The 17,822-nt window shown below is 43.5% G+C and overlaps 1 protein-coding gene across 1 annotated transcript; it reads right to left on the bottom strand.

Moving 5' to 3' along the window:
* Positions 1 to 249: 249 nt before the first annotated feature.
* LOC115107556 (apolipoprotein B-100-like) lies at positions 250 to 15,987 on the bottom strand. The gene is made up of 26 exons (XM_029630959.2): positions 15,862 to 15,987; positions 15,452 to 15,496; positions 14,283 to 14,395; positions 14,005 to 14,150; positions 13,627 to 13,774; positions 13,036 to 13,188; positions 12,390 to 12,514; positions 12,172 to 12,257; positions 11,598 to 12,048; positions 11,356 to 11,473; positions 11,085 to 11,231; positions 10,597 to 10,838; positions 10,266 to 10,488; positions 9,978 to 10,151; positions 9,676 to 9,879; positions 9,304 to 9,471; positions 8,827 to 9,032; positions 8,536 to 8,718; positions 8,294 to 8,424; positions 7,991 to 8,192; positions 7,698 to 7,870; positions 7,383 to 7,558; positions 7,148 to 7,263; positions 6,637 to 7,010; positions 1,702 to 6,383; positions 250 to 1,572 (listed from the first exon to the last, which is right to left on the bottom strand). The coding sequence occupies exons 1-26, from the start codon at positions 15,914 to 15,916 to the stop codon at positions 481 to 483; spliced, it is 9,933 nt and encodes a 3,310-aa protein (XP_029486819.1). The 5' UTR covers positions 15,917 to 15,987; the 3' UTR covers positions 250 to 480.
* Positions 15,988 to 17,822: the final 1,835 nt, after the last annotated feature.

Below are 17,822 nucleotides of genomic sequence, written 5' to 3'. Positions count from 1 at the left end.
TATTGTAGCTAATTATGTTTATAAATAGATCAAGTACATTAAATACATAACAGTGTATTATAGTGTATTATCATAGTACATTTTATTTAATTAAAAAGCTGTTTCATAAGGTATTTGACCAAAATCAGAGAGACCCACCAAGAACCCAAGACAACATAAGCTTGATCTGTTAATGTTATTGATCGTGGCCGAGCAAGATAGATGTAAGGTTATGAATGGGTGGGGAATGATATAGAAAAATGTATCTCGTCATTTGCATCAAATGGTCTTTATTCATGTTTTTCTTTCAAGTTTTTAAAAAGAACAAGACACATAGGGAGCAAAATTAAACCAGTTAAGTTGGCTGTCTTAACTTGTGAATAATAAACTAAATTAGTAACTTACAAAAAATAAATGGAAATGCATTATAATATGAATAGGCTACATGAGAATAACAGTTATGTTTGCAAGTTGAAAGCCAATGAATTGTGCATATATGTTTTACATGTTAAGCTGAGCAATGAATGGAATAGGAATTTCAATGTCCATCTGTTTGTCACTCACTGTCACAAAAGACTCAGCATTTCTGGTAATGTCCTGAAGGAACTCAGTGACCTTGATGTGGATGGCATTAATACTCTGAATCACGGAGTCAATCCAAGACTGGATGTCAGCATTGAGCTGCTCAATGGACATTTCAGCAAAGAGGTCGCGATATTCTCGGATAATTCTCTTGGCTTCCTCAATCTGCTGTGCAATATCAGACATGGCAAGGGAGTCGATGGCTTCGCTGAAGACGTCACTCATCCACACGGTGAGTTTCTCCATATCCTGAGATTTCAGTGAGACAATGAGCTCTTCGGTTTTCTGCACGGTTAAGCGCAGGAATGCAGACAGCCTGCTCACAATATCCTCCAGAGGGACATCTCCGACTCTCTTCACAATGATGATCACCTGCTTCTGAATCTTCTCAATGGCAGCCATCAGGTCATCCAGGATTTCTCTCCCGCTGACCAGGTTGCTGGAGCCAGGAAGTGTGAATTTGACGTTTCTGATCTGTTCAAGGAGAGCTGCACCATGGGAGGCAAAGAATTCTGGAACCTTCTTGATAGCTTCCTCAACCAATTCAGCAAATAATCTACTCAGTTTCTGGTAGGCCTCAAGACCGGACATCTTTCCCTCAAGTCCAGGCATCTGGAACTGGGTCTCTCTCAGGAACTTGATGGCAGCATCGAGCAAAACCTGAACATTCTTCTGGTACTGCCTGAGGACGAAAATGACACTGTTGGAGAGCTTGTCTGTGATGGCTGTAAGATCCATAGCTGCAATGTTTTCTGCAGCCCTCTTGTAGATGACCTTGCCCTGATCCGTGATCTGTTCCATACTACCCTCAAGTCTGTCGGCTATCTTCTGGGGAGCAGATAGGATATCCTCCATGCAAACTGCTGACATGATCTCAGGCACCTTCGCCTTCACTACCAGGAGCATCTCAGTGGGAACCTCCATATTCCAAGTGGTCTGAATGTTCAGCTTCTCAGAGTTGATCACAGACATTTTCAGGGCCATGATCTCCACATCAGTGGTGGGTTCAGACTGCATGAGAGAATGAAAACAGAAACAGAAATAAGTGAGTGAAACAGCTTTGTAACATGCTCTACATGGCTGTCATGAACACATTGCAAACAGTACTTATCAAGTCATTGAAATGTACACGAGTCTTACCGGGTATCTGCCGTAGAGTCTTCCTTTCACTTGGGGTGGTTTCTTGGCCTGCAGCTGGAGTCCTAGGAGTCCGGCATTTGGAGAAGACACAGAGATGATGAGGCCTTCCTGGGCATTTCCAAAGACCTCCTGGTTGACTTCCAGAGTCCAGAGGGTAGCTGTATTTGTGATGGAGGCATCCATACCATCGCTATTGAGGCTGATGGTGCTGTCATGGCTGCCCTCAACATACATCGCTTCCAAATTCAGGATAGAGGCCAGTTTCAATCCATTGTTCCTGTTCAAGGTGGCGCTACCATCAATCTTGGCCTTCAGAGCATCAAACTCAGAGGTGGAGGAAGCGTCAAATCGGACAATGATGTCATCCTGATTGAGAACAGCAGCATTTGCCTTCACTGTCAGCACAGCTGTCTTCATGGAGAACTCGTAGGTCAGGTCACCGAAGATAGGGATCATGATGTTGCTCTGCATTTTGGGCAGAGTGATTTTTGGCAGGGTCAGCTTGCTAAGAGCAGATGGAACATGCATAGTAGGCATTGTGATGAGACTGAAGTCAGGCACAGGAATGGTGAAACCAGACACTTCAATATTCAGCACTGGAACTTTGTGTGCTGGAACAGTGAGAGTTTTGGGTAGCTCAATGTTGTATTTCTCGTACTCTGCCTTTGCCTGGTCAAATGAGGTAGAGAGAATGGCAACAGCCTTGTCCCTTCCAACGATCATGTTCTTGTTCAGACTCCTGGTGTGCTTGTTGATGGCATTGAAGATTGGCTCCATGTCAATGCCAATGGTGATCATCTCAGGGTTCTTCTTGTATGTGAGCTTGGTGTCCATGTCAAAGGTCTGCTGAGGTGTGGTCAAGAGCACACTCAGACCGGTGTCCTCCCACAGAGAGAACTCAGTCCTACCTATGAATTCTACAGCTCTCTTGGGAATGGAGATGGGCTCCTTCAACGCATCAAGGTTCACTTCTCCATTGATCTGGGCGAAGACGTGGATTTCCTGCTCACCGTTGTCCATTGTGAAGTAGTGTGAGTATTTGTACTGGTTGAATCGTGCCAGTCCAGTCCAGCTAGCCTGCTGCACTCCAGAGTTGAGGGTAAAGGCAAAGTCATTCTGAAGATCAATCTTTCCAGTCAACTTGAAGGGAAGCGCAATCTTGGTGTTTTCCTTGTTCTTGGTGTCAAACACAAACTCATAGGGTGTAGCGATGAAGTTGATTGAGTTGGAAATAATTCCCTCAACTTTGCCTACCAGCTCTGTGTTGCAGTAGGCAGTTACCTCAATTTTCAGATCCTGCACCTTAGCCTCTGCTTTCAGCTCAGCAACACTGCTTTTGATGAAGGGAGTTTCGGTCTCAGTGTTGGCTTCAATGATGATGTGACTGAAAATGCTGGCTTCAGCATTCACATTCTGCTTCATTTTCAGGTTGTTGGTGTCGGTTACCCCAGTGAAGATCAGTTTGACAGTGTTGAGGTTCATTACAATCTGCATGTCATACTTGTGGGTTCCTTCATCGGAGTAATCCTGGATGGCAGATTTACCGTTACCCTCATTGGTAAGAGTCAGAGTGACAATGCCACCTTCCAGGAGAGCAACTGCCTTCTGGGTTATGGCAGCCTTGCTGAAGATGTTGAGAAATGGGAGGTTCACATTGTGGTTGTAGGTAGTCTCCAGTGTGGTAGAGACTCCATTCTCCATGTCGAAGAAGGCATTGCTAACCAGCTCGGCGGTGTAGGGCTCAGTTGTGGCCTTGGCATTGGTCTTGGAGGAAGCCTGGACTGATGTGCTGTAGAAGGCAACTGTTCCTTGGTGGTCCACGGAGAAGTCAGTGTGCACGATCTTGATGTTCTCAGAAACAGACAGGTGGCTCATCTTGGGCACAGCAATGTCAACTTTGGCATCCAGGGTGTAGGCGAACAGATCAAAGGTAGAAGTGGCCTGAGATTTGAGGATAGCGTAGAACTCTGGTGTCACTTCGGTAGTTGTGGCATTCCGGAACTCAGCATTGGTGCTCATAATGTAGTCAGGTGAGATGACACTGAACTCTCCGTTGAGTTTTCCGAAACAGGGGACCCTGCTCAGTTCGATGACTTTCTGTTTCAGCTCCTCGGCGAATGTGTTATAATCAAAAGACCTGATCTTCTCTGTCAGTCTATCGAAATAGACACTGATGTTGTCTACCATTTGCTTGAAGTCAAAGGCATTCAGTTCATTTACAAACTCATTCACATGTGCCATGATTTTGTTCAGCATGACTTGGATATCAATAGACTTAAGAACATTGCTTGCTGACTGAATGTGTTCTCTGAGCTGGTAGGACTTCATGATTTCCACAACCTCATCCATGATGTTCTCAACCATCTTTTCAACCTCGTAATTGGACAGGATCTCTTCAATTTTGGTGTAAACAGCATTTATCTTGCCAGTGATGTCATTTTTCTTGATCCACCTCATAATAGTGTCCCTGATTGACTTCAGGACATTCATGATTTCTTCAGTGGGAATCTTGGCTATCAGTGTAGGAATGTGGCTTTCAATGGAATTGATGAAGTTCTTCAGGTCCTGAATGAACAGGTTGATGTCGAAGCTCTCAACAACTTGTTTCAGGTCACCCACTTTCCCCTGGATCTTTGCTCTAATTTCGTATTTGGTGTCAATATCTAGCAGTAGGCCTTTGCTGTTTTCCATCGTCATCATTGTGGCAATTTTGACTTGTTCAATGACTGCAGGGAGATGCTCAACAAATGGCAGCAGAATTAAATGGCTGTCAACATTCTTCTCATACTTCAGGGAACCAGAGATGGCGTATTCCTCGTTTTCACCGGCCTTGTTCAAGATGGTGGTGAAGACAGCTCCTGTCATCTCCATTCCCATCGTTTCAGCATTGTTCAAGGCGCTAAGCTCTTGGTTGAATTCATGGTTATTCAGTTTGGATGTCATCTTCATTGAGGCATACAGCTCCTGAGGAGTCAGACGACTGGTGATCTTGTTGTCCAGGTTGGTCTTGACAGAGTCTCCATTTTCCAGCTGGAGGCTGGTGGAGGCCTTGCATTCGTGGGAGTGGGAGAAAGCCAGGGGCTCTGCCTTCAACAGGAACTGGTTGAACAGCTCAATGTTCTGAATTCCAAACATATTCGGAGTTCCGTTGGAGTTGAATAGAGCAGAAATGTCAACCATGAATGGCTCAGCGACAACGTTGACAGTGCTGTCCAAGTTCAGTGCTTCAGAATTGATGCTAGCCACGCTGTTGAACTTGGTGGACAGACCAGCAATCTCGAGGTCAGCGGTGTGTGTCATCTGAGAGAGTGCATATTTTCCATTGGTGTTGCACTTAGCAGTGGTGGTCATGTCAGCAAAACTGATCTCATAAGTGTGCTTGAAATTGGCCTCTTCAGAAGAGACTCCCTTCAGGCTGCCGGTCAGTTCCATCTTGTAATCCTCTACCTTGAACATAGCCTCGTTGACAAAGTTAATCTCTGTGATCTTGAGGTCGTTTTTCACGTTCACAGCAACACCCAAGCGCTGAATGTCGACAGAGATGTCGTGCTTGTAGGTGTTCTCCTTGTTGAAGAAGTTCTCGGTCTTGGAGCGGAGGGCCAGAGATTTAAGAGTGAGAGTCAGGCTGTGTGTGTTCTCAGTCTCCATCTGATACAGTTCAGCGACCAGCTTGTTGGTGAGGGCCAGGCCGTCTTCATTCACCTTCAGGTTCACTCTGTTCATGGTGTTGGCATCGAAGAGATTGCCCTTGAAAATGCTGTTTAGGTAGACCTCAGAGCTTGCCACTTTCCCCTCCAAGTTAAGGTTGGCGGTGGTCTCCCCAAAGGCCCCCTTGGTGTTGATGGACACATGGGCCCCGGTGGTATCGACTCCACCATTGAAGACATTCTCGAAGGTTATGGGGCTGCTTTGGGCGGTGGTGGTGGCACTTGTTGCTAGACCTTCCTTGTTCAGCGTCAGAGCAGCCTTGTGGAAGGCGCGGCTGCCGAGGACGTTGACGGAAGCGTCTGCATTGATCTCTAGGCTGGCGGGGTTCAGGGCTCCGGAGAGCAGGGAGTAGGCACGATTCTCAGTATCATCAGCCTGGTTTTCTACCCTGATGATGGCTTCATCCCTGGAGGCGGTGAAGTCCACTTTGCTGCGGATCATTTTCTCTTCAGCCTTGGTCACAGAGTCGGACTGGATCGTCAGCTGGGCCTCTTTGTAGCTGATGCTGAACTTGGTGGTGTGCTTAATGGGGTCGTTGTTCAGGTTGGTATTGGACTCAATCAGAAGCTGCTCATTAGCATAGCCGGCCTTGAGCTTGTTGACAATCTCCAGGATTGGGGAGTTCACCCTCAGTGTGGACTCGGCTCTGGCTTCTTTCTTCATGTGTTCGAAAGAGAAAGACTGGGAATAGGTGGTGCTGGCGGTCACGGATCCAAGGGTTACACTACCATCCATGTTAGCATCTCCAATGAGCATGTCAGAGGCCAAGGAGGCCTGCGAAGTGATGTCCAAGGATGTCTGCAGACCCAGAGGGCTGAAGACCTGAATCTTGTGGTTGCCTGTGGCTCTCACTTTGTCTGACACACTGACGGTTTCCATTACCTCAAAGCTGGTGTCAATGAGCTTGTGGCTCAGGGAACCATTCAAAATCACATTCAGAGAGTCTTCTGGCACGTCAGTGATGAGGGCAGTTCCTGTAATGAGACAAAACAAGGGACATGAAGTCACTATATTACACACAAGGTAAATCAGTCAAACTGACTCAAGGTAGGTTATATTGTATAATCTAATTTGAAGTTATTATGTAACATGTTTCTTCCTTTCCAAACATGATAATATGGCAATCTGTAAAACTACGAAACATTTCTGATTTGGAAGTTCAATGAACTTAAGGTTAAGGTTATAAAAATCAAAAAAGTTTTTAAAAAGTTAAGAAAAAAGGTTTACCTTCAGATGTGAAAGCGAGGAGTTCAATGGGACTGTCAGCTACCACCTTAAACTTGGCAATGTAGCTGGGACTCTCCACAGAGTTGTTGCCACCGGAGACCATTCCCTCCCAGTTATAGTAGTTGCTGTTCACCTTAGCAGACACTTCAACCATTCCGAAGAGTGGCACAGTGAGCTTGTAGTCATTGGGGATGGAGAAGGTGGGGACCTGGACCTTCTTGGAGGCAAGCTCCAAACCGACCTGGGGCACGGACAGATGTGGGGTGGTCAGCATGGCAGGGATCCTCAGCTCCTCAGATGACTTTCCTCCGAATGGCATGGGGATGGTGATGGTAACACGGTTCTTGTTGAACTGGTATTTGAATGTGCTCTCACTGTTGAAGGAATGAAATAATGCAAATAGTTTGTTACTATCAGACTATGATACTGGACACTGACATCACATAGAAAATTACTAGGCTCTATAAAAAATAGACCCCAAAAAGAGAATACTGCTTTCAGATGTACTTACGATTTCAGGAACAGTCTTTCGGGCATTGTGGGCATCGCCAGCTCTGGCATGTTGTCCTTCAGTGTCTCAACCATGGGAACATCGAAGGTGATCTTGTCCATCCAAATGTTGATGGCCTGTTAAAAAACTATTTTGTTATGCGTTGATCTGCCACCATTGGTTTGACTTCTATGGAAGAATAAAACATGAAATGAATTGAGGAGACTGTACGAAAAGGATTTGGGTGTTGTCTTACCTCAAGAGATTTGGTGAGGATTTGACGCAGTTTCATGTCGGTCTTGACCACCTGCTGGTCCAGGATGTCCTCAGAGAGCTGCTTCAGCCATGCCTGGAGGGCTTCGGTATGAGGGATGACCTTTTGGATCTCAGAGCCCATGTCGGACACCAGCTGAACCTCAACCTTGTTCTCATCTAAAAGGAAAACATGTTGTATTATTAGTACATTCAACTTTGAACCTTATGTCTATTGCATACTAGTCAAATAAACATACCACATAAAGATAGACCTCCCTACACAATGGTGTATTATGAATTTGTAGAATCAGCGTACCGTATTTGAAGATGACTCCCTGAATGGAGGTGGTCTCGGGGAGCTTGATGTCACTCCTGAGCTCCAGAGTGAGTTCCTCTGCACTCTTCATAGTGGCAGTGATAACTGCGTCAGTCTTGAGGGCAGGGACAACCAGCTGGACCTGCAGCATACTGTCGCTCATGGCCTCAAGCCTGGAGGAAAGAAAACCATCAGAATCTCTTAGTGATTCAATTAATTTCCAACATGTGCTGATCTATGAAGACATGCACCAATGAATGTGGCTAAAGGGGAGGGCTTTTGCGTTTACTTACTTGGCGCGGCCAATTAGAGACAGCTGAGGGATGTTCTTGTTGGTGATGTCGATGGTGATGGACTTTCCATTGGCTCTGCTGTCGGTGAGACCAATCCTGATTCCAGCCTCCACATCATAGTCGGGGATCTGGACGTTGGCGGTCAGGATGTTCCTGTTCCTGTTGTACTTTATGGTGGCGGTGGCCTCAGTGGGTTTAGCACCTAGGGAAACAAGGAGGAAGAGAGTGAGTTGGTTTTAACCACTGACTCACACCAAACAGTATGAACCATGGGAAATGTAGTGCTTGGACAGATGTTCCTACCCTCCGCTCTAAGTGTCATCCTCACGGTGTCAACCTTCTGGCGTCCCTCCTTTCCCTCGCTAAGGAGGTCATAGGCGAAGGTGGCGGTGTACTCAGAGACCTCGTCAGTGGGCTGGATATCAAGAGCAAACCTAGAACAGAGAGACTGTTGTTCAGTATGATGCTAGTTTGATCTTCATACATGGTGCATTAGCAATATCCTTCCATAAACACATCCAGACTCCCTCAAATGTTGTACTTACTTAGTCTCTCCATTGAGAGGGAAATAAGGAGCAGCAGCGTTGTCACCAGCTAAGTTGTAACGGACGGTGGTGCAGTACTTCACTCCAGAGAAGAGAGGGTTGCAGTTCACAACGTTGGTCCTGCCCTCGTCCATGGGGGGGATCAGAGTAGCCTGACCAGAGGTAACTGTCAGCATTCTGTTGCTGTTGTTGAAGAAAAGCAAAAGAACAAAAATAAATAACAAATCATGTGACTTTTGATACATTTACTCAATTGAAAATTTGAATTTGTTTTGGTTGTTTTTTATGTACCTGACTCTGAAGAGCTGGGTGGAGCCCTGAGGAGCAGGGATACCCAGCTTGATCTGGTTCTGCTCCATGGTGATCTTGGCGTTGACGGCGCTTTCGTGGTACATGTTGGTGTGCATCTCCACAACGGAGCTGGTAAACTCAGGGATGTGTACTCCCATCTGGGTCACAAACTCCACTCCCACAGAGGGCATGAAGGACACTTCCTGCTGTTAAAAGATAGCAGTGAGAGGCCCATTAGAAAACTCTTATGTATAAATGCCTTCATTATTATAAATGTTTCATATATTATTATTACAAATGTTTATTACAAATACTTGAGAATTTTTATAAATGTCTACAAACAATTCGATACAAATGTATTAATAGTATGAAAACTACTGTTACTGAAAACTCAACAAAAAAATGGAATTAGAATCTTGTGAAAGAATGTTGATTGAGTGCAGGAAGATAGCAGAGAACAGTGAGTGAGATATTTACCATGTTGCGGTGAAAGCGCAGGCCACCCTTAGCTCCAGGAGCAAAGGTACCGGACAGAGAGAACTTCAGAGGGAAGCCAGAGGCAGTTGACAGGGAAAACTTGTTGTCCATGAAGATGTAATGGGCAAACACTTCATTGTCAGTGCCTGCCACCATCTGCTGCATGAACTAAACCCAGGAAGAAATGTAATCAATGACAATAACAATAAATACATGTAAAATATACCATTCAGCAGATGCTGTTATCCAAAGCGACTTAAAAGTCATACATTCTTGAACATTTTTATAAACATTAAATTGTTCTTAGCTGGAAATAAAACAAGAGGGCTCTTCACACTTGGAGGTACACATATATGTAAACATGTGAATTACCATTGTGGGCATGTCCTTGAGGAGGATCTCAGCGTACATGGCTGCGTATTGGGCAATGCCCTTCAGCTCGCTGCCCTTGATGTATCCAAGCTCAGTTCCCATGATCCTTAGATAGGCCATGGCTTCAGGGGACTCCTGAGACTGCAGATCCTTCGCCAGCTTGTTGAAGTTGCGGATAATCTCCCTCATGATGTTCTCTGGGACCTGAAGAAAAGATTTGAGAAGAGTTAACAATGACAATCGTAACACAAACTGAATGCAGTGGAGTAATATTTATTTTTTACAAGATGTGTGGTAATCACCTTTGTTTTCTCATTCTTCAATGGGGCAGCGAAGTTCTTCAGAACCTCGTTCACCTGGTCTGGCATCTTGTCTCCAGCCCAGTACATAGCCTTGGATACGGTGTCAGGGAAGAACCCGCTCTTTCCGAACAGAGCCTCAATGGTTGGCTCAAAGTCTTTTCCCTCCATGCCAATCTATAGACAAAAAAAAACAGTCAATGCAATGTAGAGTGGATATAACAAAAATCACACTACAAACCTGTTATTATGAGTTACTAGACATAAAAACATATTTTTGTTATTACATACCTCCCACATGTCCATGTTATAGCCGAAAGCCTTTAGGGTAGTCTCAAGCATGATCTCCTTGGGCAGTTGGCTGGTGGGATCAAAGATCATGTTTCCTTGCATGCTGGTCTTCATGTTGTTCATGACAGCATCCATCTTGTAGTTGCGAGACATAGTAGTGTAGTCACCATGAGTGGTTGCAATGGTAGGGTCAGCGAGGACATCAAGGATCTTTTCGCCCAGCCTGGGGATTAGGATCACAGAATATTAAAGATCAGTACTAACACTGGATACTTAACTTGTTTTGTATAATATTATGACAAAGTCTGTTTCAGATAAAATGTATACATACTTTATGGTCTCGGGGTCATTGGAGTGGATGATGTTGTAGATGTGAGAGGTCACGAAGGCCTTGACCTGCGCATTCTGCTCCTGGACGTCTGGTTTCTGCTCCTGCATCGACGCCTTCAGTATTTTCTTCACCAGCTCCAGGTCACTTGCCTCAGGTGTCCTCATCAGAATCAGGTAGGCTGCCAGTCTCTTCTGCACGGCACCCTTAGCGTATGAGCTCACCCTCTGGAGGTTAGAGCGCACCTGGAAAGGAAAAACAAAATGGCAGCTAATTAGTCAATGTATTTTTGAAAGGAGAATGTGTGCCACAGTATAGCAGTGCATGGCCCTTATTCACATGTCTCAGAGTAGGAGTGCTGATATAGGATCAGCTTGTCTATTTCTTTAGATCATAATGAAAAACATTATATGGGGACCTGATCCTAGATCAGCACTCCTACACTCCTTTTTAGTTCTTCAAGTTCATTTTGGAGTTCGAATATAGTTTACCTCATCGGTCACAGACATGCGCCTGAAGGCCTGGATGGCAGCGAGCTGGACCTGCAGGGTTGTGGTGGGCTGTCTCATGCACTTCAGCAGGGTGGTCTTCACGGTAGCGTCGGCGGCCTCCATGGCTTCTCCTATGTTGCCAATAATCTGGAGTCCATTACAAATAAAGAGAGAGAGAGTCAGATAAGCAGTCAAAGAAGTCAAGCTTTCCATGTCATGTGATTAGGTGGGAAGAAGAATCTAATTAGTTGAGCAACAGGTGACAACATACCCTCAGGGTCAGGAAGGTCAGCTCCTTTTCTCCAGCACAATCAGCACCCAAAAGGGAGACAAGGAACTCAGACACAGCAGCAATCTCGGGGGTGACTTTGGCCTCAGCCTGGTAGAGCCTAGTAACACAAAACAAGAGGGTGGCAATGAACATTTGAACCATAATGTTTATTAAACTAAATTGAAACCGTCAGTCATTGTCTATCAGTCAATAACCAAGTAGAGTATACATTTTGGACTTACTTTCTGACGACATTGCCTAAAGCAAACATGATGGGTTTGCTCTGTTTGTACTGAGCCATGCTGAGCATGTCTTTGACAAGGAGGCGGGAGGGGTTGGGCAGGAGTCCCAGGGCATAGACGGCGGCGTCGACTTCCATAGCTTCAGGCTCGAAGGTCCTGAGGTGCTGGAGCATGGCGCTGCTACACTCAGGAGTACCGCACTGGGCCAGGGCCTGCCAGGTCAGGGCGTGCGATATGAACACCATCTCAGGGACGGCAGGGCTCATAGCCTCACCCTTCAGTCCCCGGAGCTCAGACACAAGTCTCTGGAAGGTGCTGGCGCGCTGGTGGCCCTGGTTGGTCTCAGACAGGGTGCTCAGTTCCCTCAGGGTGGCAAGAGCAGCATCTGCTGTCTGGACGGCAGCTTTGTCCTCAGCAGCCTCCATGGGTAAACCCTTGAGGTTGGCCTCATCTTCAGAGAGTAAGATAGAAGACATTTAGTTTTAAAGGTCATTTTGTAAAGGCCGCCTGGTACAGTACACATTCTGTTTATCATTTGAGTAAAAGACGAATTTTGACCAGTGTCAATTCTTACTGTGGTTGAAAACTCTTTCGTTGATCTTGCTAGTCTCCAGGAGAGTCAAAGTCTGTTTGACCAGTGTTGACACTCCATACTCAGTCCTGCATTTAGGAAGAGGATTGAAGAACATGTGACGAATTCTAAACTGGCCTGGGTCAAATCTGGGCTAACATCATTGCAGACTCAGTATTCTATTCATAGGATTAAACAGATTTGAAGTTGCCTGGATTTACTGGTGCGAGAAAGGGAGGAAGATGTGCTTCTCCGTGCAGGATCCAGCAGTCATGTGCTTCTTCTGGTTGTCAAACTTGTAGTTGCAAGTCTGGGTGCTGCTGATCAGCTTGGACAGTGGGTATTGCTGTTGACAGGGAAGCACAATTAAACACTTTGTCAGGAACAATAATCATGATGGGTTTATGGTGTAAATCAAGGTTCCCCAACTGACGTGATTTTATTTGTCCCCCTAAGTAAAAAAAAAAAAGTTTAAAAAGTGAGTTATATATTTTTTAAATGTTGGCCATAAAAGACTAAAAATACCAGCAAATCAGCTCCAAGTGATTTTAATTTGGGAAATCTGCTCCAAAGTATTTCCAACAATAATAGAGAGATATGTGAATGTGTACAAATGTAAGCAATGATGATGTTTTAGTCAAATATTTTAATCTGTTTGGGCATCTTGCGGTAAATTTGCAATCTACAAATTATTTGCAATTATGTTCGGGCCCCGTGACCATCCGCTCAAGAAGAAAATTGGCCCGTGGCTGAATTTATGATATGATATTCTATTAAAATGTAATGCTTAATCGAAGAATGACCAAATGTTTTTTTGTAAATGATGGCCATAAAGTTATCTTTTTGCACGTTTCCCCTCCCTCTAACCATGCCAGAGATGATAGCCAGGGGGCTGGTGTGGTCCCTCTGGGCAATGAAGCTGTCGCATTTGGACAGGTCCCTGGTGATGGTCACGTCAGTGGCGATGTCTTCTTTGGAATTGACAGCGAAGTTGGTGCCACAGACTCCATGAAGGGTGGCCTGAACGTTGAGAGAGTTTTTGTTAAAGTAAATGACGAACATACATCCATTTCGATTATTAGGTTAACACAATATACTTCGGTTTCTGTGATTCCTTGTCACATGACTGGTACCAAGAAGGATATTTACAGATTATAGATCTAGAATGGTCAACTCAATAAGATGGACACACAAAGTTTTGAGATGAAGCTATGAAGGACTTTGACCTGCAGCTTTATCTATGGTGCAGTCATTCTAGGTAGTCATTGTAACAACTTGTTGTTTGGTATTTATCACCCTAGATTGCGGCATCTTATCTGTTTATTATGTCATTTGCACAAACAAAATCAAATTGCCTTGATGACCCAGACCTATATGGACCTGATGACTGTTATGTCACGTCACTGACTAATTGGCTGTGAGCTGGCAGGTGAGGAAATTGCCTTGGTCAGCTCTTACCATGTCCTTGTTCTTCTCTTCCTCCAAGGCAGGCACGATAAGGGCTGAGACAATTCCCCTCTTGATGTTTAAGATGGTGGTGGTCTCATCCTCCTCAGGGAAGAGTTTCACACCTGTCTGCCCCTCAACCATGACCTTCAGGGGGTTCCTGGACAATAAAGGAGTGATCATCTTATTTCGTATACTCTTATTCTGAAATGAAAAGGAATCTCCGCACATTCAGGATCAATGCACAATTTTCTATTTATTTACGTTGATCTTTCGGTAGTCAAATTTCATCAGAGCCACTAAGTATACCCTTATTCTATCATCAAGCGTTATCAAGCAATAGAAAAGGTCTGTAAATCGCTGTGGGATAAGAGTGACGTGATAGCGTACTTCGCCATGGCAGCCTGGAAAGCCTCAGCACCAGCAGCGGGCGCGAACACAGCGGAACCCTCTGTGTCGACGTGGACGACCTCGCTCAGGGAGCACTCTGGGGTGCGCAGGATGAAACTGCATGTTTGGGGCACATCAATTTCGACCTGTGAGAAGGAGAAAAGGAACGGTCAGAGGACTGTCCCTTTAATGTCCCCTTCTGTAAGGGAGGAATGGAAGTTGAGTGAGAGCCCGGAAGAGTTGCTGGAGGGCTCTGGGCTCAGCTGTCTGTCACGTACCTTGCAGGTTACTTTAGGGCCATTCTTGAGGTTGGTAGCTCCATTTACGCCATTAAGTGTCTCTGCTTCATACTGGTACAGAAATCTTCTGAAATTCTTGAACCTCTTTGCCACTAAAAATAAGGGGGCATAAATTACTAACGTTGCAATTACAGTTATGAGAAAAAGGGAGCAATACGTGGGGACATGTTATGAAAGACATCTAATCTCTAGTGAGATAAGGACTTCTGGACTCTACCTTTCCTATGATAAAATTGATAGTGTTGACATTTGGCAAGTCAACATGACACTGATCGATGATCTCATCATTGAGTTCAAAGTCACACATTTCAGCTGAGACCAGTGCAAATTGAGTAGACCTAGGTGAAGTAACGTTCCCTAGAACCGTTGTGAGTACTAGACTACAAGGAGTTGAAACAAAGATTTGCCCATTCCTCTATGGTTTTAACAAGCCGTGATAACTTCTCACAAAATCGCTCTCCTTTTTTGTTTGATATCCTGTTTTGGGTTCTGATGACGTCAGAATTAGTGTACGAAAATTATCAGAATTTTACCAGAGAAAAAGCTAAGCATAAGTTTTGTCCCATCCTGTTCATTCACTCTTTTTAAATGTTTGCAAATTAAGTATAGTCTATAGGCGAATTCACAAAAATTCCATATCAGAGTTGTATTGACAACTTGCTTAGTATCTTAGTCTGGAACACCATGTAGCTATTTTAATTTTAATCCTGTGGTGAAACTAAATAGCTACAGACAGTAGCTAGCTAGCAAAGTCAACCTGATAGTGAATGGCGATATCATCAGAAGTGTCCAAAGTCACACATTTCAGCTGACCAGTGCAAGTTCAGTAGGCCTAGGTGAATTTTAGCAATGATCCCTAGTTGTTGTGATTAGGCTACAAGGAGTAAATGTTATAATAAAGATGTGCTTATTCCACTATGGTTTTTAGTGGAGTCTGGAAGAAAACATATTTTTATTGTAATCCTGAGGTAAAACAAAATCCCCTGAAGTTTGATTCCTAGCTAGCAAGCAATGTGGTTGTTTCTCCTCTCTTCTCGGTGACATTTTGCAACTTGTTGAAAGTTGAAAACCCATTTTCCCGTAGAGACCATTGTCTACTGGAAGATTACCTTCATCTAACATTTAAATAAATAAAAAATAAAACTTACAGAGACAAGTTGGAGATTGTCCCTCAGAATTCCCAATATCTTGTTCTGTGAATAATGAAAATAAAAAAGGATTAGGAAAAAAGTTGAAATACCAGTGCACAGAACATCATCCATTGCAGCAATTGTCTGTCTGTAAAATGTATTCAGAGTATCTGCATATTTTCATTATATATATATATATATATATATATATATATATATATATATATATAGGCTTATATGTCAATGACAATTTTAAAAAGTGTATGTAAGCTACCCAGAATTAGTTATATCGTCTCTTGTTAAATGTAGACCTATTTCAACACAACTGGATGCTTGTAGCACAAAACTACAAAAAAGTTGTGTAGAGAATGAAAAGCATATATTAAAAATGGACCTCAAAAACAATGTGTAAATTGCGCTGTACTTACGGGCCAAGGCATAGGTGCCTAGCAGCAGCAGAAGGCAGAGCTTAGTATCCCCCATGATGGGTTGGAAGAAGCTCTGTAAGCCTTCGGGAGAGAAGAAGAGGTCTCTTCACTATTTCAGTAGACTGATTCCTCTGCTTTGGCTCTCTGCTTTTATAGTTCTCACAACCCTCTTTCAGAGATCCAGAACTGCCAGAGTGCCGCCCTGGTTCCAGAGTTCAGGCAGTCCTTGTGGCAGGGCAAAGGTAGGCCTAACTCATTTCACAAACACTCCCAAGACTTGTCAGCACTGGACTTGATTGGACTCTCTGATTGTATTAGATTAGCTTTTTATTATTATCATTTTTATTTTATTTACAAACTAAGATTTTTCATGCTTTAGAAACAAGTGATTGAAGTAAGGGGTTGTAAAATAAACTTGTGTATTTAAAAAAAAAACATTGTCACTGGTGCTCAAGCACTGTAGCAAATTATTTATCATTGTTACATGGGATTTACTGTACACCTGTTCTGATATTTGTGTTGTATAGATTCATGTGGTCAGATGAGATTGATGGCCTGCAAGTCACTCAGAACATGCCTACTAACATGAATGATCTACTCTACCAACCCAAATAGGTTAGTTGAATGGATAAATGTGTATTTTAGTCATTTGTTTTCTGTATGCTTAATTATACTTCCCTGAAATTCTATCTACAAGACCCTGAATGCTATTTTTCCAACTGAATATCATATGTACACGTTTATAATGGACAGAAGTGTAAACGGAGGCCTTGTAATATGTACATTAAGATAAGGCAACAGTAACACAACCACATTTCAGTTGATTAATATAGCGCCCCCCTTGGGCTTATCAAATGTATTTTGTAAATGCCAGATCTCTATGGCAAGATGCATCATTTACCCAAGTTTAGTTAAAATCAGGCCAGTGGTGTCTGACATATCGTGTGTGACTAAAGTATGAATGTACAGAGACGGATGCATAGTTCCCCCTTTCACCTCCATAAAGAAATCTATGAACCTCTTTGATCAGGATTCCCACAGAAGTGCACTCAGTCAGCGTGATGATATTGGCTAGAGTGCGAAGATAACATAATCAGGCAGAGGAACATAATGTGAAGTTGCATAAGTCCTTAAAAGAGTAACCTCAGGACTGCAGAACACTATTATGTACAGAAAATGTTTTGAGTGAACATTTAAGGCTTCATAGATAGCAGTCATAATTCTAAAAAGCAGGATAAGAGAAAAAGTAGTCATAGAAAACTTTGACTCTCATAGTGGTTCAGTGTGCACACTTATATACACTTCAATGACTAAATCAACTGGGATAGAAATTATTTGAATTACATCTGAAAATTTAAAGAAATACACATTAAGTCAATGTTTATTAGCTTACTTCACAGTTGATTTTATGGCAAATTGAAAACTAGAGGCGATGAAGTTTGTGCTGATACAAAGCCTTTTTATTTACTGGTACTCCTTTAGGCATGAACAATGACTACATGAGTGATTAGGCAACATTAACAATAGGTTTATGCCTACCTTAAGCGTTTAAAATAGACCAAGGAGCTCAGAAAGGGAGACACAGAAGGGACATACTGTTGGTCCCATACAGACTAGGGTTGAACATGGGTTGTAAGGCCTCATTTTGAATTAAAATATCTTATGCCGTTCATTTGTGTTGGCATGAACACTTTGCACAACTGCTGTTGTGGCAACACTTTAAAAATGTTCCTCCCCCCTCCTAGCACCCCTCCTCCCAAAAAAACCCCACCAACAACAAATAAACAAACAAACAAAACAACATCAGAACAAACACACAACAACACAACTACCAACACAGTGGTGTAAAGTACTTAAGTAAAAATACTTTAAAGTACTACTTAAGTCGTTTTTTGGGGTGTCTGTACTTTACTATTTATATTTTTGACAACTTTTACTTCACTACATTTATTTTCTTTAGC

The sequence above is a fragment of the Oncorhynchus nerka genome, linkage group LG24 (genome assembly GCF_034236695.1).
Source record: "Oncorhynchus nerka isolate Pitt River linkage group LG24, Oner_Uvic_2.0, whole genome shotgun sequence".
NCBI classification, from domain to species: domain Eukaryota; kingdom Metazoa; phylum Chordata; class Actinopteri; order Salmoniformes; family Salmonidae; genus Oncorhynchus; species Oncorhynchus nerka.
The sequence above is the reverse complement of the archived record's forward strand: the minus strand, read 5'-3'. Positions and strand labels throughout refer to the sequence as shown.

Bases quoted from the DNA above. Each gene is read 5' to 3' on its own strand.
- LOC115107556 (XM_029630959.2), bottom strand. From the start codon at position 15,916: ATGGGGGATACTAAGCTCTGCCTTCTGCTGCTGCTAGGCACCTATGCC. The intron at 8,193-8,293 runs GTAGGAACATCT...TTGTTTCCCTAG, and splicing joins GATGACACTTAGAGCGGAGG to GTGCTAAACCCACTGAGGCC. The intron at 7,264-7,382 runs GTAAGACAACAC...GTTTTTTAACAG, and splicing joins TCCTCACCAAATCTCTTGAG to GCCATCAACATTTGGATGGA.